Source organism: Patiria miniata, unplaced genomic scaffold, assembly GCF_015706575.1.
Source record: "Patiria miniata isolate m_02_andy unplaced genomic scaffold, ASM1570657v1 HiC_scaffold_3, whole genome shotgun sequence".
Lineage (NCBI taxonomy): Eukaryota > Metazoa > Echinodermata > Asteroidea > Valvatida > Asterinidae > Patiria > Patiria miniata.
In genome coordinates this window covers 18,469,839-18,493,475 of record NW_024037069.1, presented here as the reverse complement: position 1 = coordinate 18,493,475, position 23,637 = coordinate 18,469,839, and the positions used below count along the sequence as shown (strand labels likewise).

At 41.0% G+C, this 23,637-nt stretch overlaps 2 protein-coding genes and 1 long non-coding RNA gene across 3 annotated transcripts; 2 read left to right on the top strand and 1 right to left on the bottom strand.

Annotated features, from left to right (window-relative positions):
* The first annotated feature begins 1,098 nt into the window (after window positions 1–1,098).
* Window positions 1,099–7,132, top strand: LOC119738533. The gene is made up of 4 exons (XM_038213437.1): window positions 1,099–3,459; window positions 3,721–4,095; window positions 4,792–4,902; window positions 5,645–7,132. The coding sequence occupies exons 1-4, from the start codon at window positions 3,381–3,383 to the stop codon at window positions 6,391–6,393; spliced, it is 1,314 nt and encodes a 437-aa protein (XP_038069365.1). The 5' UTR covers window positions 1,099–3,380; the 3' UTR covers window positions 6,394–7,132.
* Window positions 7,133–9,125: 1,993 nt separating this feature from the next.
* LOC119737017 lies at window positions 9,126–11,714 on the top strand. Its single transcript, XR_005272334.1, has 3 exons — window positions 9,126–9,867; window positions 10,584–10,733; window positions 11,031–11,714. It is a non-coding gene; the product is annotated as an uncharacterized LOC119737017 (long non-coding RNA).
* Window positions 11,715–19,652: 7,938 nt separating this feature from the next.
* On the bottom strand, window positions 19,653–23,394 carry LOC119736968. Its single transcript, XM_038211014.1, has 4 exons — window positions 23,092–23,394; window positions 21,520–21,635; window positions 20,804–21,106; window positions 19,653–20,650 (listed from the first exon to the last, which is right to left on the bottom strand). Exons 1-4 carry the CDS (start codon window positions 23,150–23,152, stop codon window positions 20,354–20,356), a joined length of 777 nt encoding a protein of 258 aa, XP_038066942.1. The 5' UTR covers window positions 23,153–23,394; the 3' UTR covers window positions 19,653–20,353.
* Between the last annotated feature and the right edge of the window lie 243 nt (window positions 23,395–23,637).

Genomic DNA, 23,637 nt, shown 5'->3' with positions numbered 1-23,637 from the left:
TGCGTTGTTGGTTACCAACGCCTTTCTTGCCTTTTTTGTTAAAAAAAAAATGTGTGTACAGTGTTTCGACTTGTACGATTTTGAAGACCCAGGGGGCTAAAGATGTTTCAGATGAAAAAAAATCAATGATATTTTAAAATAATCTGTGTGTTTGTTAAAAACAAATGAAGGTTATTCAATTTCTAATCTTTTTTTTGTGATTTAGATTTTGATCACAGATTATGTAGTGGATACTGGATACATTATAAGTGGGTGTAATATTGTAATTAAATGTTGTAGATTTTTATAATTGTAAAGTTTAAGCTCAGTGTATGCTTTCAATGCACTTTAATCAATGGTCTGTTTTGACTATAATATTTTCTTGAGTCTGAGCTTTTAAATATTCAAATCATTCAAGTGATAACGACGATACGACTGTTGCATTTTATTCCTCGATGTTTCTAGTGTTCAATATATTAAATATATAAAATTGTGAAATTTTGGATGTTAATAATTGAAGAATGAATTCCGTCAGGGATTTATGCCTCGTGTTTTTATGATCAGGAATGTGAAAATATCTTTCCTAATTTTAGGCCAAAAAAAAGTAAGTCGGTCTCTGGTCAGCGCGCGTGTCGATTTTAATCATGCACGTCGATCTTTTTTTTTTCAAAATGTTCCGCGGTAGCTCCAACAGCGCCCTTTATTTCCGCACCTCTTCAATTTGTTTTACCAAAGAGCACCAAGGAATGGGAAATTGCACCAAGGCAAATGATCGAAAGCACCAAGGCAAATTATGGAGGACACCAATGTACATGAGGACACCAAAAAAGCAAAATAGTACCCACCTTGTCTGTACAATCCAAGCTTGAAGAAGAAGAAAAAAAAAGCCGCGTCGCCGCGTCAACTCCGGAACTTTGGTCTGACCAGAGACCGAATATTTTTTTTTGGCCTTACCAAGAGAAATTTTTTAATGATGATATAAAATTCATTGTTCACTATGATCTCATTTTCTTCAGTATAAAGGGGTTTGTACTCGTTCTCAATGCTCATGTAATTAGTGGCGTAGCCAGGAATTTTTCAGGGGGGGGGGGCGCTGGGGGGGTTGGAAAATTTCATGGGGGGCGTCATGTAGATCAATGATAATTGTTTTAGAAACTCAAAATCTCAGTGGGTGCGACTGGGGGGCTGTCTCCCCCACGCCCCCCGTGGCTACGCCACTGCATGTAATAGATCTTTGATCACAGTTTCGTGAAAAGACCTGCTGTTTCGAGTCAGTGCTAAAATTGAAAGGTTGCTGCAAATTTTGAAATGTGCTCAGCGTGAGGGCACCATTCGCTGGTTCACGCGCATGGATTATCATGTACACATTATATTCGGGACCAAGAGTACGAGAAAAAGTTAAACCACCGATCTTCTTGTAAGAGCGTGCATAGCTCGTTGGCCATTCCCAGCTCAGCCTCGTTCCCGGGTTCTCGAGCAGTACGCTCCCTCCACTACTTGCTCTCCCATCCTGGTATTGGATCTTTGCATATCATGTTTGTTTGGATTTGTATGCAACCAAGGAATAGTCTGGTGTCTGTCTGTAAATTACATCAACGTTTGTTTTTGTATGTGGTGTCTGGGGTAAAAACAGAATCAATTCGTCGCGAAGTCTCGAAAACAGGAGTTAAAATGTTACAACCTTATCCGGCCAATAATTATGCAGTAAGGCCTATACCTTTCATATTTATATGAGTAAATTGGAAAGAAAAGGATTATTTTTGTGAAGGTGTGGACTAATAATTACAATTAACATGAAAACACGTTATACACGTTGGATTAACAACACCGAGTACACGATATAAAGCCAGTATACTTGACAATTGCGAGTATACTTGCCAATTGCGGTATCGAGTCAGGATACAGGAAGAAAGTTTCCTATCCAGGGCTTACTATATATTAGAAACGAGGTTGGACATGAAGTAAGCACTGGGGACGAGGTGGACCCAGTGAGGACTCGAAAAAAATACGTCATACATCCAGAAGTCAGCCCTTCCCCCGCGCCCTGCCTGTTTAGGGCGGTGGGTACGAGCGAATGCTTTTTACTGTATGACGTCATTGCCGTTGAGGGCGCACTTGTACACGGAGCCTGTAACATTAAAGAAAGAAGAATTTATGCGCATTTATTTTGTTCAATTAACTTCACAAAATAATACAAATCTATATGCGATGGGTCAGTTTTTTTCCTTTAAAATAATATATTTCGTGACTGTGTGTTAAGGATGTGGAGAGCCTTATATTTATATGTTATTGAAACTGCACCTTTAACTTTGCTTTGATGCAGGGAGCACACTAGACAGTAATGTTAACCTCTATAGCTGAACGCGCTAGTGATGAATGGCATCACTTTGTTGCTAGCGCGTGCTGCACCAAATGTTTCCAAACAAAATCCTTATAACACGCTCTTTACATATTAGATGTTTAGGAAGTATTTTGTAGCGTTTTTTTTTTATTATTTTGTATTTTCAATAATCAAATAATATTTTTGTAATCCTTAATAACTATTTTTCATTTTTAAAGAGTTGGATCTTTCATAGGTTCATCCCGTGGTCAGTAGCAAAATGTGCCAATCGCGGATCGGCGATAGATATAAAAGCTGCAGTGACCTAGGGTCATCGTACACTTGGCCCGGAATGTACAGACATGCACTGGTCATGATGGCAAACTATCCACAATGCATTGCGACGTCAGCATTTCCTTGACAGAATAATGTGTGACACCTTGAATAGGGCGGTGGATACAAGCAAACGTGTTGACTGTCGTGAACTGCCATATGGCTTTTTTTATATTCTCATATTCGAACATGGCTATCGGGAGACGGTGGCGCCACATCAATGCATGTCGATGTTCAATTATATGCACAATAAAGATATGTTTTTACGTGCTGAGTGAGAGGGGTTTGTAAACTGAAGCATCTTTGTTGTTCGTATTTCTGTTTTTATCTTCTTCCATGTCTGCAAACAATGAGCTTGATTACGTGCGCCACATGTCTCACAAACAATCCCTAGTTGTGCTGTCATTTCCCCCTTTTCATACAGGAAATCTTTCCGGAAATATATAGGCCCGAAAAAAACCCTTTGTAAAATAAGAAGAAGGATCAACAGTTTGCTGAACCCGACACAGTGTGAGATATTGGTCCATTACATCCTTCGCACGTGACCCGGAAGGATCCTGACTTTGACCTGCTAAGTGACCTCGATTAGGCCTAATAATACACGTACTTCCGGGCTGGGGTACGTGCAGTTATGATCATCCGCAAATTTAAATTTAAAGCTTTGTGCAGGCGAAAACCATATATAAGACTAACAACCTGTGCTCGCCTTGCATTCGAGTCTGAATTAATTACAAAGTCGCAATAAATAATGGCGCACCCTGTAGAGAAGCGGCGTGTGTTCTACTTTCTACTGCATTTGTCTTTCTACCTGTCTGAGGCAGCAGATGGTAAGAAAACAAATATTTATTAATTTATTAATTCTTTAACTTTTTAATTTGCCACCACTGTGCATGCATGACGCAGCACGAACGATCAAAATAAAATCGGGGTTACTTCGTGAGCATTGCATGCAACCAGGCAACGCCATGCCGTTTTTGAAAATGTAGTGCACCTTGTTTTTAAGATCACGAAATAAATTGCCATGAAATGTCATGTGGGAGGGATTTAGGAATCTTTCTCGTCAAAGTTTTTTTTACATTTTCAAACAGTGTACATGTCCAGTTCTTGCGGCCAGACAATTAACATTGGGCGATCCGGTGGCACCTTGGACTCTCAAAGTAGCTTGACCTACCCTAATGGTCAAGACTGCCAGCTAGTTCTGGAAGCTGAAATTGGTCGACAAATCCTCCTCACTTTCAAAGAGTTCACAGTTGAGGGACAAGGAACAGGTTGCCAGGCCTACGACTATCTCGAAATCTACGAGGGCAGGCTCTTCCAAACGACGCCGGATCTTGGAGTTTTCTGTGGGTCTTTGGACGACACGCACAATGTCGTGTCCACGTCCAATTACATCAGACTGAGATTTAAGACCGACTCCTCGCTTGCGTATCGTGGATTTCTCTTGGCGTATACATCGTTCGATGGTGAGAAGATTATAGATGACGAGGCTAAATAATACTTTATGTACAACAAATATATTTAATGTATGATACCTGTAAGTGGCGGATAACCACTGTTAATTTCATTGAATAAATAAATAAAATAAAAATAATGTTAGTTATCAAATCCAAATCTAAACTCAGAAAGACAGACGCAGACCAAATGAGCTCAAATCCAACCCCAACAAGTCAGAGACGGACCCAAACAAAGTTCCCGAACCAAACCTTTGAACCAGATATCGTTGACCCAGATAGAATAGATAGAACCAAGACATAGGCTAGTCCTTGACTCAAACCTAAACTTAAACTCGGGCAGATATAGACACAGAACCAGAAATAGTCCATACCTAAATCCAGATCCAAACCCAGATACGTATACACACAGACAGACCGACAGACCGACAGACACCCAGACAGACCGACAGACAGACCAAACCAGATCTAGGCACACTAGATCGATTGCATTCAGCAGCTATCTTTGATGTATGTTTTGATATGTTAATTCATTAACAGTGAATGCACAAGTGGTCCAATCATGACTTGTATATCCCTGTTGAACAAAACTGGCACACACCTCAAAGGTGGCTGCAGAGCAATCGGCAAGGACACGACCAGACTCGCAACTTGCTCGAATCCCAGACTTTTACTCATGCGATGCAACCCATTTCCCCCTGTTTTCAGCCTCGGGTACCTGTGACTGGGGCGAGCTCAAATGCGCCAACGGCAGGTGCATCGACATTGATCTCAAATTCAACGGATTCAACAACTGTGGAGACAACAACGACGAAGGGGGTGAGTTTACAGAAAATCACATTTCAGTCCGATGAGGATACCTCTTGCAAATAAAAAGTGTTTTGAGTACCTTGTGTTCTGCACTAGGTTCCTCGCTCTGTGGTTGAAGGTTCGATGCATCTGTGCATTCTGCAAAGTTGCTGACGGGGTCAATCATAAGTCAGTACACAAATCAGATCACACAAACAGGCATACCTTTATTGCAGATCATTTGCATAGCTTGTCACTTGTCTGGGGACAGATTGACATTATCTGCAATCTGAGTAGGTTTGTCCATTGCTTGCCATGAATTCACTCATATATATATATATATATATATATATATATATATATATATATATATATATATATATATATATATATATATATATATATATATATATATATATATATATATATATATATATATATATATATATATATATATACATGTATATGTTACACTCTGAAAACGTATATAGGTTACACTCTGAAAACATCCGGGTCAATAAATATCCGGGTCAGATTGACCCGGAATCGTTGCTCAACCCTTCTCCTGGTCAAATCAACATTTTTCCGGGTCGTTTAATTGTGCCCCGGGTCATTTTTGCCCCGGAAAAGTGTCACTTTTGACCCGGGAAAAGGGTTGAGCCAAAATAGAGAACCCGGATTCCGGGTCAATCGGACCCGGATGTTTTTGGAGTGTAACACAAACAAGTGAATAAGTTCCTCAAAATGGATATCTTCTTGTTTATTATTCCAGCTGTCGTGAGCTACGAAGAACTGAGTCCAGGTATCATCCTAGTCATCATCATAGCATGTCTTGTCTGTCTAGTGATGTGCAGTGTCAGCTGCGCGTGCATATGGCAGCGTGTTTGCAAGAGTACCCCACGGACCCAGACACAGACACCAGAACAGACCGGAGTCAACGCCACACAGCCGACGAACAACCAGCAAGTGCCACTGGCCATGCAACCGACCAGTCAGCTGGATAAATCCACACCCAATCCTGGTCAACCGGGACCATATCCCAGTCAACCCTCCCCACATCTCGGCCAATCAGGTCCGTATCCCGCTCAACCAACACAAAATCCCGGTCAGGCGGTTCAATATCCGGGTCAGCCGGTCCAATATCCGGGTCAGCCGGTCCAATATCTGGGTCAGCCGGTCCAATATCCCACTCAACCGGGACAATATCCCAACCAACCAGTCCAATATCCCAACCAACCGGTTCAGTATCCCAACCAACCGGTCCAATATCCAGGTCAATATTCCAATCAAGTACCAGCACACTATACTGGCCAACCACCGGCCTATCCCGGTCACCCAGCTCCAAATATGGGCCAAGCTGCTCCAAATATGGGTCAGACAGCACCGAATATTGGTCAACCAGCTCCAAATCCGCAAGAGCCGGCTTCAAATCCGCAAGAGCCAGCCCCAACTACGGAACAACCCACTGCTAATACACAAGAACCGACAGAACCCGGAGAAAGCGAAACAAATGAAATTTGAAATCTTTTGATCTGCAGTAAAAAAAAATAGACATAATATGTAGCCGAACATGAACACTCTATACACACCCGTACCCTCAATTGTTTTGAAAACGCTGCAGACAGCATACCATATATTCGTTTGAATAATAACGAGTGTCCTTTAATTGTCATTTTACTCAACATTAAAATACCTTCCAGGTATATATATTTTAGACCAAATTGATTGATTTAAAAAAATAACATTTTCACTTAATATTTTTACTAACTCATTTATGGTTGGCATATATTTGCCAACCTTCTGTAGCGATATTCTAACGATGTGTATTATAGCATATCGAGTAAAAAACTACACAGAAAACGAGACCTCGTGATGCCAACAAGATTTCCAAGATTTCTAAAATCCTCCTGGAAAGTTAGCAAGATAATTTGTAATCCTTGCAAGGAAATTTTGCAAATTATAATGGCCTACTATTTTGTAAAAATGCTTTTTTTTTTCAAATGGTATACGAGTATTGCCGCATAAGGAGTAAAAGTGGTAATTTTATCATCTCACTTTTTAGTAAGTATAAACTAGAATTATTAATTGATTTTTTTTGTATTTGATGATTGCTATGTACAAAAGCTCATACAACATTGATCACCTTTTGTATACTCATGATGTATAGTTTTAGCTACAAATTGAACTTTGTTCAATTCAAATCTTTTGTTTATATATTTGTCAGAATTTCACATATATTAAAATATTTTTTAGTATAGGCCCTACACTGTTTTCCCGTGTCGCTGTTACAGCCGAGCAGTACAATTCATTATCAACTCTGACCAAGAATGGACCGATCCAGTAAGCCCCTCTCACTGCGCACGTGAGCAAATTAACATGTGCTCCTCTCCAATGCCACACTGCATTTTCCTACCGCGCGCATCATACGCGCGTGCACGCATGTCGGACTGTTGTGCACGCATGTCGGACATAAATCACGGCTGTGATTGTTCAGAATGACCATGGGGCGGTGCTTACTGGATCGGTCCAATAAGACTTGAGTAACGGTATGCAAGGGTCATTCTATAAATTTGGGATCCCCTTTCCCCCCTGTCCCTGTCCCTGACATGATATGATTCTATAGTTTTGATGCACTCGCAGCCGCCCCTAAGTGATAATGAATAGCAAACTACCTACCCAACTAAAGGCCAAACAAAAAAGGCTCCCGGTTTCTGGTATGCGCGCGCGTCGCCGTAGCCATGCGCGTCGGCAAAACTAAAAAGATTTTTTTTTTCAATGTAAGATGATGTCTCAAAACTGCCAAACTCATTGTTTTGACTGGAATCCTGCTGCTGCACAATTTTAACGTGTTTTTAGATGGGGTTACGATCGAGTATAAGCTTTATGTGGCCTCTCTGGGCTCCCATATATTTTGCACTAAATTTAGTCTGGCACCATTGGCAGTCATCAGCCGACATTTTGAAGGGAAAAAAAGGTTAAAAAAAAGCCGTTTCGCCGCACCACTTTTGGGGCAAGCTCCATACCAGAAACTGAACTTTTTCGGGGCCTAAAAGATGGTTTTTGAAGTCATTATTAATTACATTGGAATGGCAAATTACAAAGTATCAAGGTAACAGGGACAAGAAACCATAATGTTTGGCAGGGATACATGTAGTCAAGTCCATCAAGTCCCTGCAAACCAATCACAAGTCCTCAGTCAAATTCCAATGGACCGATCCAGTAAGCACCGCCCCATGGTGTTCTGACCAATCACAGCCGTGATTTATGTCCGACGTGCGTGCACTAAAGTCCGACATGCGTGCACCATAGATATCCGGTTCGTTAGTGTGACGTCACCTCCAGCACTTTCTGCACGATTGGAACCGGAAGTTAACGCAGCTTGAGCGTTTGTAGCCAATGGGCGCTAGTAATCAGTGGTGCGCGTGCGTGTATGACGTTTTTACTAACGAACCGGATAGAACTTAAAAAACTAGATCGGACGCGCGTATGATACGCGCGTTTTGACAGGACGCTGCCATTGGTCACGTGAATAGGGTCAACAATTTAAACGCGCATTTCTTCGGCATGACGATCACTTGTACTCCATCACTGCTTGAAAATGGTGGCAATCTGTGCGGCAGCAAAGTTCAACTAAGACGGAGAATGGGACCCGGAGGACAGGCTCTCAAGAAGTTAACATCATGTGTGAGTAACTTAATACACAGAATTTATCTCTTGAGAGTACATTTCGAACAAGACAGCTTTTATAAAAATTAACTCAATATAGGCTACGTTTCGCAATGCCAAATGGGCATAAATCACAGGAATGGGTGTGGAGAAAAATCCCCCATGTGTGATCCAGTCCTCCGAATTTTGTAATAGCCGCGTAGGGCCTACTTAAAATATTTACAGTGTATTGTTTTAAAAGTTAAGATGGTACTCCTGATCCTGAACATCGAATAACAATTATTTCTGGCCTAACATCACCCTCCCCTCTCCTGCTTTTCAATAATAGTCCGACTCCGCGTTGGAACGAGGATTGGGAGTCACTTTTTGTTGTGGGATGTGGGTGATTAAAGAAAATGCACCATTCTCCTAGTTTGAACACATCAATGAGAAATATTCCAAATGGCAGCAAATGGAATCCAACAAAGCACGATCGTCTTTGCAGCGACCATTTAGGCCGTCAGCTGGATGGGAAAATTCGTTCGTTTCGCTCCAGCAATCGCGGGTCTAAAAAAATTTAACAGTTCTACCGAAATACACTGCCAAAGAATGATACTACAAAAGTTCTCCACATTTCGTCCCGCAGTTTTTTTATAATTTGACTCGAAAAAGCGAACTATTTGCCCATTGTGGACGTTCAAAAACGTACCGCGCCTACGTTAAAAAAATCCGCCGCGTGTGACGCATCGTACCATGTGATGTGAACTGTCCAATTAGACACCAGATATGAGGTCGCAGGTCATGACACTTAACAAACATGGCGGCGTCCATTGCCAAAAGTGCGTCAACGTAAACATCGACCGATGCAAAAAAGCCTGTGTTTGCACACATAATCTGTCACGTTTGAGGGGGAAAATGCGAAGGATCTGATGTCTGGTGATAGTAAGTTCACTTCCTGTGCAAAGAGTGGCTGAATTTCACAGTGGCATCGCTGAATATACCCACGATGTGTGGGCCGTGCCCGTGTATCTGCTGTGTCTGTACATGTACAGTACACTACCGGCATAACCGGCGCATGTAAACAAGGCAGTCCGGCCGGCCGACCTCACCCGTGGCGGTTTTTATAGATAGTAAACGTCTCAATGCTGCAAACAAACGCAAACCAGACACTTCAGCTGAGACCCAGATTTCTTCACCGAAAAAGCTCCGGGCAAAGTTAAAGTTTCTTTGAATTGCCTATCCACATGTCATGCTGCACACAAACTCAACCAGGATTTTGATTTCGATGAAAACCTCAATTCAAGGACAAGCTGCTACATTACAGTACAACAAGCAGAACTTCCGTTGGAGGTAGGCCTACATGACATTTTAATGAAGGCGATTGTGTATTTATGTGCCCCAAAAGAGGACAAAAATGTATGTTTGGGTTAAATTGCCTTGAATTAAGGGTACGGTTTTAATTTCTTTGAGGGAAACTGGGGGGTGACGCAACGATAAAAACAATAAAAACGCAATGCGAAAACAAAGCTGGTTGTTACCATGATGCACCGTGAATGCACAGAACGGCATTGATTTGGATGGCGTCAACTGAAAATGCATAGGAACATTTTATTTTCTTGCAAAAGATACCATTCAAAATGATAACAGATACCTGGTAATAAAAAACCCACCTTTTTTTCTCTACGGCAGTCGACTGTTGGGTACGTCACTTGTCTACCGAATGGTTCTCGGACTTTACTTTCCTTTTAAGGAAATTCTCTAAAGTCAATGAAGGAAAATGTCTTCAATGACAAATATATCTTCTTTGAAAACCCCAGTAAATTTTTTTTTTTTAAAATTCCATGATTCAAACCGAGTACCTCTGGCACTGAAAATAAATGTCTAACAGTAAGCTGCCAAAGTACAACGGGTACTGCACAAAATCCCATAATGAAATGTTGTGCAGTCTCTTTCTCCATTGTTGAAGGATACTTTTATGGAGGAGCTATGAGGGTGGTCTTTCCGTTTGTATAAAATAGCAAAATAGCTTTTTATAAAAATTACTATTTGATTCTATATATATCAAGGATGAACGTCGGGAAAAGGGAGATGTTTTGCGACTGACTGTTCAACCCCGATCAACAACTAAGTTTCATGAGAATGTCCCAGCTTGCTGAACTGTTGGAATCATGAAATGATTTAGAAGCCGAAGGAACTGGCCTTGGATCTTTATACCGGTAAGACGTTTCGATTGTTATTTAGAGTGCTAAAAACAAAAATAAACTTTAATAGAATATTCAAAATGAAAACTTCTTGATATTGCTTTGGAAGCTGAAAAGGTTGGTTCTCAAAAGCTACCAATGTTTACATATTTACAGTGGAAGGCAAAAGGATCGAGCACATGATCTTTCTAGTAATTTAACTCTAGATTGAACAAGTTGTTTTCTTTCTTCTAAGCATGTCCACAGTAATCATTGTTTTTGATCATCAGATACTAAACCTGTCTATATTTTACTATTTTTTTTTTTATACAGAACTGGTAAGTTGACATATCGGCTTAGAAGAGAATATCCACAGCTCTCTTTCCTTGAATATATGCGACATCATCTACACTGCTACTTTATCTGCTGGAGGTGTGGTTGAATCTCTGGCGACTACAGAGGAGGATTCAAAACTGAAACTTTGGCTTAGAAAGCAAGACATACGCTCCATCCTGTTGTTATGCCGTTACTGCACAAGATTTGATGAGAACTTTGATGTAGTGATAACATTTACTTGAAGTTGTATCAGCACGACTAGTTAGCATTTGACATTTTAATGAAAATAAGGAGTAACTTCTAGATTTCAAAACTACATGTACATGTATCCTTCTGTTCATTAGTGTTGGTTTTATTCATTTTTATTCTTTTCATTAATTAAAAATAAGTACCAGTAGAAAAGCAAATTCTGTGAATTTTAACAGTGAGACTAGCCACATATGACGAGCCAAATCACTCTCTTTACTGTGTAAGCATACAAAATAGCATGAGTTAAGGTTTTGTTTTCTTTTTATTGATATACATGTAAACTTTTTTCGGTGCTAATCAATGTATCAATAAATAAATAGCTGACATTTTCTTTAACAAAAGACTGATCTTAAGGCTTTTCTCCAAACCAAGATGGCCAGGGCTGTTTCGATCAGATAGCAAATAAATATACAATGGTTGATTTCTGAAATTATTAAACCAGACTCTGACTTCTTATGGTCCTTTGATATATAATTGTATTTAAAGCCTTTTTCATTCCAAAAAGGTGGTTTTTCTTACAAGTAGAGATTCTTTAAGTGACGTACCTGGTTCACCATAGCAAATCCAGAGGGTTTGGGGGCATAGGACCCCTTTTTTTTTTTTTTTTTTTACATGTTAGTTTGCTTTGTTTGAAGGGGCATGTCTTGCCTGCTTTCCTGTTTCTCCTGCTGGTTACATGTACCAGTATTTATTTACTCTAAAGACACCTCCATTTTTGGCACCCCCCCCCTTACTTTCATTAATGATGAGCTGGTTCCACCACTGCATTATAAACCTTCAAAATAATTGCATTGTTGTATGCTGTCAAATAACAAGTTGGATTACAGTGAAATATTGTTGGAAGAGGGACTGTGGTGATGTCTACCAGATGAGAAAACAAAGGGTCATGTTCTGTGTTACCCAATTGCCAATGTACATAAAACATATTCTTTAACTCTAAAATATCCTGGGTCAGATTGACCCAGAATCTGAATCCAAATTTGCTCAGTCCTTTTCTGGGTAAAAAAAATACACATTTCAGTCAAAATGACCGAGAAACATGTCTTTTTTTACTCCAAATGGGTCATTTATGACTCAAAAAGGGGTCAAATTTTGACCCAGAAAAAGACTGAGCAGACTGAGTTTCTAGAGTGTAGGATGTGACAAGCTATAGTGCTGTCGTTTTGAAATTGGAAGTGCCAATGCAAGGCCTCAAACCGGAAAATGTCGGTGTTTAGCATACATACATGTACATAACATTGGCAAACTTTGATGAAGTGTAAAAAAAAAAACTGCAGCATATTTTCTGGAGAACTTTTGACATAGTGTTTGTGATGTACTGAACCACACATATGTGCATTAAAAAAGTAGACCCAGTGTTGCTGGAACGAAACTCATTTTACAGCCGGTTTTTGAGTTTCAGCTGATGGCCTAATTTCCCTGCAGAGTGTTTCAAGGTGGAATGGGGGGGGGGGGGGGGAACACGTCTGCGTGTCGATGCCGTATCGTCAATCTTTGAAGACTACCCGACTCATTTGAAGCCTGTAAGTATTACAATGAGCCTTGGGGCCAGGATAGGCTATCGATAATTACTGTCATGTATTTAAAGGCCTATCATGTGCTTTATTATTTGTTTTATTTCGTAGAAAGACTACAGTCTCGTGTATGGACTTCAGCACGAGAGAGCAAAGCTGCCAACGGCAAGGAAAGAACCGACCCAAGCCCCCGTCGAAGATATTGCTTCAGTGCATGGCTGTACCGGCAAAACAAACATCAGCGATAGAGCATGCATACAGTCTACCACCTGAAATGGATCTACCCTCGGAAGTAGCAGGAAGGCTATATAATCCAAGTCTGAACAGGAAAACAGACAACTCCGGCAGGAAAATCGACGATCATGTCGAAAATATCTTATCCGTCAGAGAGGTGGTAAAAGGCCTGTAAGAGGAGCAACTTGTTTAACTCCAGAGATGGCCGACCAGATGGAAACACAGTTTCCTATTCTACAATTGGAAGTCACTTTGCTGGAGCTGGGAAAACTGCGCTTTGCTCAACGAATCACAATCATAGTGAACAGATGAAGAAGTTTGCACTGCTCGACAAAAGCGTACGTCTTCGTCAGAAAAAAAGATTGCACTGCCGACTGTGCGTACAGTGAGGAGATAGCTGGCCACGCATGCATAACTGGGCCTCGTGCGTGGACCATAGCTAAAATTTAACAAGTTTCGCTTGGTATTTCGTTATCGTCTTATTGTTGCTCCTCAGAAATTGAAAGATTGAATAGCCCTCTGTTTGCGTTCATGCATATGAGGAAAATATACTGGACTTATTCTGGTTCATAAATTTATGGGAAGCAATACTCACCTGCTGGTGGTTGCATAGGCTAGACCTTCACATAAATATTCGGATGGTGACAACCAAATGTATTTTTTTCATGAGCAATGATATTCTTGACATCTTGATTAATGGATGATATGGATATGAAACTGCCATTTCATCAGATTATTTATTAGCTAACGAGTAAGTGTTCATTGTATAAAAATTGTTTATTTATACCTAAAAGTTATTTAAGTATTAGATTGTTCAGTACTCACAACAGATGGCCAGAGACTTGTTTTTGTAGTCATCCATTCCTTTCAAATGTAATGTTCCTATTGAGGTTAGCAGTATTAAATGATGGCCCATTGAAAATCATCTGTTAGGTGACATGGATACCATCTGTAAATAAAGCTATTATTATTATTAAAGCAACGCAATATTTCGAGTGCCCGTTTTTTGTCGTTGCTCATTTGCAAAATGTTTTTCTGTTATTTCATTTTGATGTTGGTAAATTTAAAAGTTTATGTTTTTCTGATAGGCAAGTAACGGTTGATTTTTATTGCACATTTTAAAAAAGAGGGGAAAATCTCATGAAACAGGTTGACATTTAACTACGCTTTTGACATTTGCCTTTGTTAAAGATATAAGAACACAATGTGGCTACTTTTCGGTACAAATTAGTATTCTTGGCTGAAAATCAATAACCTTCAACACAGTCGCCAATTTGGCCCCAAATAAGACACAGAGGCAAACTCATGTGTAACTTTTCAAAGGAATATGAAATGTCACATTGTCAAAAATCGTAGTTAAAAATGTCAACCTGTTGTTAAGAACTTCAACGCATAGCTGAATTCAGGTGGGGGTGTTGGCGATATTTTTCCGTCCAGCATTCACCAGCTGCCCTTTGCGCGTGGCCCTATTCACGTGACTTTGCAGCGCGTCCATGAAGAACCCAGAAGTTTTGTGCACAGTGAATGGCGCGTTCGAACGCGCGTCCGATCTAGTTATTTTAAGTTCTATATTTTAAGTTCTATCCGGTTCGTAAGTGACTTCGTCATACACGCGCACGCACCACTGATTACGAGCGCCCATTGGATAAACACACAAGTTGCGTTAACTTCCGGTTCCAGTGGTGCCATGCTACACCATGTACAGTAAAGCATGGCTAAGTTGAGATGACGTCACACTTACAAACCGGATATCTATGGCGTGCACGCGCGTATGATGCGCGCGGCAGGAAAATGCAGCGTGGCATTTTTGGAGAGGAGCACGTGTTAATTTGCCCACGTGTGCACTGGGCGGAATACCGGATCGGTCCATTCAACTAACGAGCTATCCAAACGAGCTTTTGACAACCCTTTGTTATTTGTTCATCAACTGTTACTTGTGACTGGACTTGTGATTTACTTGTGATTGGACTCGTAACGGACTTGTGATGGACTTAACTCGACTGTACCTGTCACTTCGGACCCAAAATGTATTGAATGATCCTAATATCTACCCCTACCCCCTTTTAAAGCTTTAATAATAATTTGCATACGGCATGCTAAATAATGTCCCAAAGACATGCAGTGCGGCGTGCTGTTTGAGTTGCAACGTACCCGACTATATAGACTATGTTTAAGACCGGTTGGAGTCTGGATGCTAATAATTACTCGACCAATAGGAATGGGTAAACTATCTTAGGTTTTTGTAAATGGTAAATATAGGGTGCGTTCGAGTAGCTCACCCGGATGGACTCGGGTAAAGGCAGACGGGTTAGCCACAAACCGAGATAATCGAAAGCCCCGCCGCGGGCCATCACGATCCTCGTCGTGATGTCCGTAGCCGCGGCCGTGGCCTCTGACAAAACGCCCGTTTCGTGCTGGGTCTTCGTTTTAGAAAACAGCCTGACGGACAAGCAGCTACCGTGACCTACCCGCAATGCAGTGGCGTAACCACCGGGGGGCGTGGGGGGGGGGCGACCGCCCCTCCCCCCCCCCATGAAACCTTGTCGCCCCCCCCCCCAGTCGCCCCCCACTGAGATTTTGAGTTTCTAAAAAAATTATCATTGATCTACATGACGCCATGGGCGTCAATCCTGGGGGGACAGGGGACATGTCCCCCCCCCCCCCCCACCCCACTTTTTGAAGGGTGGGGGACACAATATCAAATGTCCCCCCCCCCCGATTTTTGAACTTGTGTCTCATTTACAGGACCCTATTATGTACTACAATGTATCTTTTGCTTAGAAAATATTGGTTAAAGTGGTAAGAAATTGCCTCAGATCACACCACAGAGCATCGAGAATCCAATTTTTTTCAGGGGCCCTTAAGCGGGCCCCGAACCCCACGCCTATAGCTCAGAATACCGATAGCTGATTCAATGACTCCAACCTCGAAAACGAAAACGCCACCACCGTACGAAATCAAGCATTGAAAACGGCGTCTGTTAAAAAAAAGGAAGAATGAGAAAAACCAAGCAGTCAATGTAGCAAAAGGGCGCTCTTTTACGAAATAACTAAACCTTAACTAAACTTTCAGCTTCTATGGACCAAGCCATGTGACGTCATGCCGACTGGCAACCGCCGAGCAACCCAAGAAGTTAAGCATCTTTTGCATGCTATTTGACCCATAAACAGTATAATTGTCAACAATTTTTTTAACATTCATGTTTCAAGGGATATACGTTGGATTTGACTTTTGGAACGGTAATAAATTCACTTAACTACTTTTATTAATGATCTGTCCGTTGCCTTGACCAAGACAAGACAGTGCACCAACTGGCGGATGTCAACATATTCAGGGATCTAAATAGCGTCAGAAAACAGCGTGATCCCTTGAACATTACATGTGCAGATCACATTATACTCGGTGATTATGAAAACGACAAAACGACATGATATTTAAACGACGTGACACATGAACAGATCACCATGTTACATCGATCGTGAATATGTACATGTAGCTTTAAACATTTAAAAATACAGAAAGTGTGAATTATGAATTCATTTTTGCACCATACTCATCAGGTGTCCAGAACTGTTGATCCGTGTGCTTTGTTGAATTCATGAAAAATTTTACTTTTTTGTATGCCTATACTTGAAGTTTCCCGCGATGATACCAAACATTTTTAATGGGTGCGTTCAGTATACTAAGCAACGGTGGGTAAATTAGTTGTGGCGATATAAGTCAGTAGGAAAAAATGATCTAAATAGCAATCTCAATCTAGTACATGTAAAAGCAGACAGATCCCCGTGTCGAGGCCATATATCCCCGGCCTTCTGAAGCGGAAAAGATACAGTTTGAATACCCAACCCATACAGGTTCGGCACATTACTATAATTCTTCGTGATGATGTTTCAGTTTTTTGACTGCATTGCGCTTGTTTATATTCATTCATGCTGAACCTATGCATGCCTGTTGACTTTTGACTTACACAAAATTTGAAGTTTGTTGACCTTGAACACTTGCAAATTCTTTTCTTTGGGTTCACATGATCTGAGATTTTGGGTAAATCGTCTGTCACATTCTTTGACATTTTTTTGGTCTTTCCAAGTAATTTTCGTTGCAGTTGTTTGTTTTTTACCATTGTTTGGATTGCATTGTTGTTTCGAAACGTTACACCACTGAAAAGTCACACGTATGATTTCGGATTTTTGGTGATTCTTTTACAATTTATTCTTGACCAATCACTGTTGACATTGACGATTTATGATGTGTTGATGAAATAATAACAGAGTGAATTCATAGGGGAAAGGACCAACTTTAATTTCTGCTATCTGTGTGATTTTTATTCTGAGCAAAGTTTCGTCGTTTTAAAACGAACAGACATAGGTTCTCAGACAAAGCTTGAGAATAACCTGTGACATAAATGAAAGATTTTGTTGCCCCCTTTAATTTGTTGTGATGCTTGTAGTTCTGTGAGGATATAGGCCATTATAAATTTCCAATTTCCATTTCGCCATGTCCGCTTCTCCGTGGAATTGCCCACAGTGTTCATTGTCACTTTTTTTTTTATAGTTTCAGGAGTTTGTTTACTCTTCAGGATGAAAGTGAGCTTAACAAAATATTCAGTTTGCAGTATACTTTGCGCATTGAAATGACTGAGCCATCAAACCAAAAGTAGGCCTAATGTGTGAGTATGTGCGATGAGATTTCTTAAACCCGCAATGATGCATTTGTTTTACAAATTAAAACATAATGGTTCCACTAAAAAAAGCTGAATTGTGTGATTTTTTTCCGACGTAAGTATGAGTCACAACTTAACTAGGTAATGTCCAAAAGAAATAGTTCCCTGCCTGATCACACAGCGTGCCTTTGATGACATATAAGGCTAGTATTAATTTTGATACACAGTCAAACAGAGTAAGCATATGTCATGAGAAAGATATATGGCTCTTGGGCCATCGCAGATTTGTCCCGTTGAAAAAATATAGCTAGAATATCAGGCAATGGCAGCCACTTTTAAAATTGCTTGTTATTCTACCTACATTTTTTCAAAGGACAATATGTAGCCAACATATCTTTCTTCAGTGGCGTAGCACGGTCATTTTTATTGGGGGGTAAATTTGTTTGGAAAAGGGCACTTGCACATCCGTGCTGAAATGTAGACACGTTTTTTACCCGGACACTTGGCCTCCGTAAAATCAAATAGTGAAGGGGGGGGGGGGTACCATCTGTCGATGGGGGAGCTGTTCAAAACCGACGATTATAGGCACACTAACGGACAATATATGGTGCTTTAAACGTCGATACATGCGCGAAATTAACAAAAAAAAGGCACCTGCAACGGCCGATGGCACCAAAAAGGCCACCACTTAATTTTAACAAGGGCACTTGTTCAAAAAAAAAAAAGACTGCCTTGTTACCAAAAAAGGCACTCTTTACAAAATATTGGTGGGAGGGTAAGCGCTGGTGAAAAAAAGGGCATTTGAATAGAAAAGGGCAGTCTTGACAAAATATTGGGGGGGGGGGGATAAATACCCCCTCCCCCCCCGCTGGCTACGCCTATGTTCTTACATAGTCTGACTGTGTGCCAAATGTCATGCTTTTATCAACAACGGCACAATTCCTCCAAATAATTATGCTATCTGCCCACTACCGCGGATTGAGAGTGAGTGCATGTGTATAGCGTTTTCAGATCATCAATTCTTAATTATCAATTCGTCTTAATTTTCAGTTAATTATCATACTTTAATCATCAATGTTCCTTTTGAATTTTAATGATCACTCCTGTATAACGATAAATTCTACTGGATGCATTACTCATTGTTGTATACTCACATGCAGTGTGCCTATATGCAATGTGTACACTAAAGTTCCTATTGTTTTATACAGAGCAAATTACCTTCACTGCCCACACACAAGCATGGGCTTCGCCAGAATTTTTTCTAATGGGGGGCAAAAATTTTGTTGGCCAAAAAATGCTTGTATTTCTCAACACATTCTCGATTTATCAGTTTTAGAGGAGGGCAGGGACATTCCCCCCCCCCCCCAACTCATTAACTTTACACCACTTTGTCTTCGCGCCTCTTTTTTTTTTTTTTCTTTTTTTTTGGTTCCTTTTTTTTTGCTTTTCCGGGGGGGGGGGGGCAAGGGTTGCCCCCCCCCCGCGACGCCCATGCACACACGTCACTGGTCTTTCTCAGTACAACCAACTTACTTGATCATTGTTTCAAGCTATGACGTTTACTCATTAATAGTTATATCTTTCTGAGTGCCCTGTGACAATTTCCTCATTCATTCAACCAGTGGCGCACTCAAGGGGGGGGGGGGGGGCTCGAAGGGCTTGACGCCCCCCGCCCCAAGAGGTCGTAATTTGGGTTTTTTGGGTTTTTTTTGTAAATTTTTGTTAGTCCCACGATTTGACATTGGTGATATGTATGTGGCCTATTTCCGAGTAGTAAAATGGAGGGGGGGGGGGGGTAAGTGGTGCCACCAACGTCAAAATAGTCCTCCCCAAAAAACAAAACAAAAAACTTCAAAACAATTTGAAAAAAAATTGTGAGCCCCGCCCCCCCAAAAAAAATCCTGGGTGTGCCACTTCATCAACCCGTTCATTCAATTTCAGCTACTCACTCAGTTGAACTCATTCAGTTCATTGATTTGATTTAATCTTTGTCTCAGTTCGCTTCAACCAGTTTTGTTAATCAATGTGTATTCAAATATTGTTCAAGTGTGGAATAAATGGTCATTGTAAACACAGTGCTCAACCAAAGAATTGGTACTTGACATTCCCCGCAACAAGTGCTAGTGATATTTTATAGGGACCGGGAACCAGTCTGAAAGCTTCAAGTTCATCCTTGTCTTTCCAAACGAAAATTGTAACTAACTATTTTTTTTCCAACTTGGTAACAACTTATATTATATTGAAAAATCGGACTACATTTACAGTAGTGTTAGCCAAAACTTCAGGCATTTGTAATAAAGTCACTTTGCTTTACTGTTTTTAGTCAATCATGCTGAACACAAATCTTGTCTTAATTTGGTTCCGAGTCATCAGCCAATAGTGAAGCAGTCAAACAACGTTTAGCTTTTGGCAACCTTGCTAGCCGATATCCATTACAATGTATTAGGCCTACCCATAGATTAAACGAAGAAGAATGGATCATGTGATCAATCGAAAATAAATTTGAACTAAATCGTAAATTTGCAGAATAAAGACAGTATTACATGTAACTGAAGGCCTGCTCGCAATTATAAAGCAAATCTAAGCCTCAAACAATTTAAAAGAAAAACCTGTTTCTACTGAAAACACTTAAAATAGGTCTGGTTAGTGAATTCTGTGTTGGCCTACGGATGAAGACACTCAAGGTGTGAATATCTAACGCAAAGCCACGAGCAGACCCACAGAAACCAGCAAAATGGCGGCGAGGGAGGCCTGGCCGGCACCGGCGGTCGGTGGGGGCGCCGCGCTGGGCGTCGTCGCCACGCCCTCAACAAGTCCCCCGTTGCACAGGTTGTCAGAGCAGCAGGTTTGACAGGTGATATTCTGGGCGTCACACCCAGGGGTGCACCCCCGGGGAAAGTGCTGTTGGATATGCACAGCCTGTTGAGGGTGCTTTGCTCCATGTAGTTGGTCGTTAAAACCTAACAGGAGGGAAAATAATGGCGCAAGATAATCCTTAAGCCCAACTCTGCAAAGAATGATCACACTTCATGATTTTATAATATTGATAACAACCTTACGCTGCCACTATATAAACAAATAAATTTAAACTGTAGGTTATTTAACAAACTTACCCCGCACTGTCCATCGGCGCATGGAAATTGCACTACCCCGTCGCCGTTCGGGTCGAACGGATCGTTACACGCTGGGGAGCTGATGTTGCTAGCAGAGGGATCCGAACTGTATGCACAAAGGTAGCAGTGAAGGATGTCTTCAACTGCGTCCGCAATAGATCTGCTGTTACACAGATCCTCGTTACAGCAGTAACTGCATACGGTTCCCGCCTCAGGGGAGGTAATGCAGCCGGGTGTGCAACCACTAGGCTCGGTGCAACTTCTAGAATACAGCTCAGTGCCACCAGAACTTATCTTTTGGGCCTAAGGGGTTGGGGTGGATTTGTAATCGAATTAAGACATGAATTTCAAAGAAATTACAGTCACGAAGGGTGAAATGAGAAGACTGTGGTGGGGCATTCATATTGATTTTCAACAGTTGTATTATGTTGAGCATTGCTCTTCGCTATCATGTCCTTAAGACATTAAAATTTACGTACATGATCTTCGGGAGAAAAGTTGAAGAGGCTATATAAAATCAACTAAATAAAAGACGGTTAGCCGGAGTTTACATCTAAACAGAACTTTATCCAAAACCAAATTTTGCCCGATATTAACCCGGCCTTACTCGGTAGGGTGTGTGGAAATCACATTGCAGTTGGAGGATTTAGTACTGTTACATGAAATGATTGAGGGTCCTTAGAATAAAAAACAACAACGTGTCAAATCCAACTTACCGTACAGACATTACCGCTAGGACATGTCATTGTCGACACGCCGGCCGGGTCGAACGGATCCCCACAATTACCGGCGGGAAAAGAGCAAGTGTAGCAGTCAAGAGCGGCACATGATCCTGGATGTAAAAAAAAGGATGTAAAAAAAGGAAACAGCTACCAGACTGGTACGACTCGTGACTCGGACTCGACTCGTGTCCCATTTTCCGAGACTCAGACTCGAATCGAGTCACGACTCGGACTCGAGTCACAATGACAAATGACTCGGACTCGGACTCGACCCTGTGGACTCGGACTTGGACTAGGACTCGATCTACGTGACTTGAGACTCGGGCAAAATACCACAAATTTTTTTAACCAATTATTTGACGACGACGGTCCTCTCCTGAGCAAGCGAATGTGCGGTGCGCGATATTTTTTTTGTACACATACATTCGTAATGGGCGTATTTCGAAGTACTTTGAGTTGCAAGTCAGGGACTCTATTTTTCCTTGAAAAAAATCCTCCAAACCACATATTGGTAAAAGAAAAATGTTCCAAATGACTAACAAACCTTTTATAAGAGAAAAAAAAAAAGAAGCAAAGAAAAAGAAATTAAAAAAAGCATCCAATGGGGATCGAACTCACACCATTGGATTTGTAATCCAATATAGTATCCATGACACTACATCAGTGACTCGATCGATGTGGTAGTTTTAAACGTTATACTATTGCATATAAATGGGTCCCTCCAGCATAATTCCATATTTAGTAGCGAGAATGTGGTTTGGAAAAATAAATCGCGTGCGGTGCATACGAAACGCATTAAAGTATTGTACATACACAGCGCGTGCGGCTGGCTAGTTTCCGAATTCCTATATATTGATCTGGGAAATAAATGTGTCGAAACATGTACACACTGGGAAATTTGCCTGCGTTAATTTGACCAATATTGTTTGGGTAAAAATTTCTGTTTAATTCAACCAAAACTTCGGCGATCGTGAAGTGTAGGGCCCGGTTCCTATAAGGGAACAAATCCACTTTAAAATTATTGGACCTACCAAACTAGTTGGCGACATTCTCAATAAACAGGTATGTCATAGATACAGGGCAGGGTTTTGATTTTTTGATGGAATTTTGGGGGTAAAATGACGATGACAGCGCGGCGACAACACGCGACCCGAAAATAAAGATGGCGATCACCGCGCGATGTACCGTGAGCACGCACGGCGCGCTGAATCGCAAGGCACAAACCGCGCAGGAATATCGTGATTTCTACCCAAGAATCTGTTCAAAATTGCAAAACGGGTGTCATTAGAATTAAAAAAAGTCTGCTTTTGATCGTAATGGTGATTTTTGAGCAATAAAAAGCATTTTTGACTCTAATTTGATCAAAACAAAACAGGGGCCCTACACTTCACGATCACCAAAACTTGTGGTTGTCAATTGTCAATTTTATTATTAAATTGTCAATAATTGTCGCCATGAACTTGGAAAATATCCATGTGAACCATCATGGTGGATTTAGAACTGAACTTCTCCCCAGAAATGCACCGAAGAACTCCCCCAATCTTTTTATAAAATTGCTCTACCTACCAATACCGGCGACAAACAGCATACAGGCGAATAGCAGCATAGACAAACCAGGCGTCTTCATCTTTGATATTTATATCTCGTGTGAATTTCTCCAAATTCTGGTCTGCAGTTGCTCCTTTGTTAGAATTGCCTATGACGAGAATTTTCGGGCGCAGCTCATTTGCATACACGCAGAAAGCATAGTCACCAGCGAGGCGTGTGACGAACCGTTTTATAACAAAAGGAAATGCTGGAAATCTTTCCGGAAATATATAGGCCCGAAAAAAAAACTTTGTAAAAAAAAGAAGAAGGATCAACAGTTTGCTGAACCCGACACAAGTGTGAGATATTGGTCCATTACATCCTTCGCACGTGACCCGGAAGGATCCTGACTTTTACCTGCTAAGTGACCTCGACTAGGCCTAATAATACACGTACTTCCGGTCAGGGGTACGTGCAGTTATGATCATCCGCAAATTTAAATTTAAAGCTTTGTGCAGGCCCTTCTGTAGCGATTCTAACGATGTGTATTATAGCATATCGATTAAAAAAATACACAGAAAATGA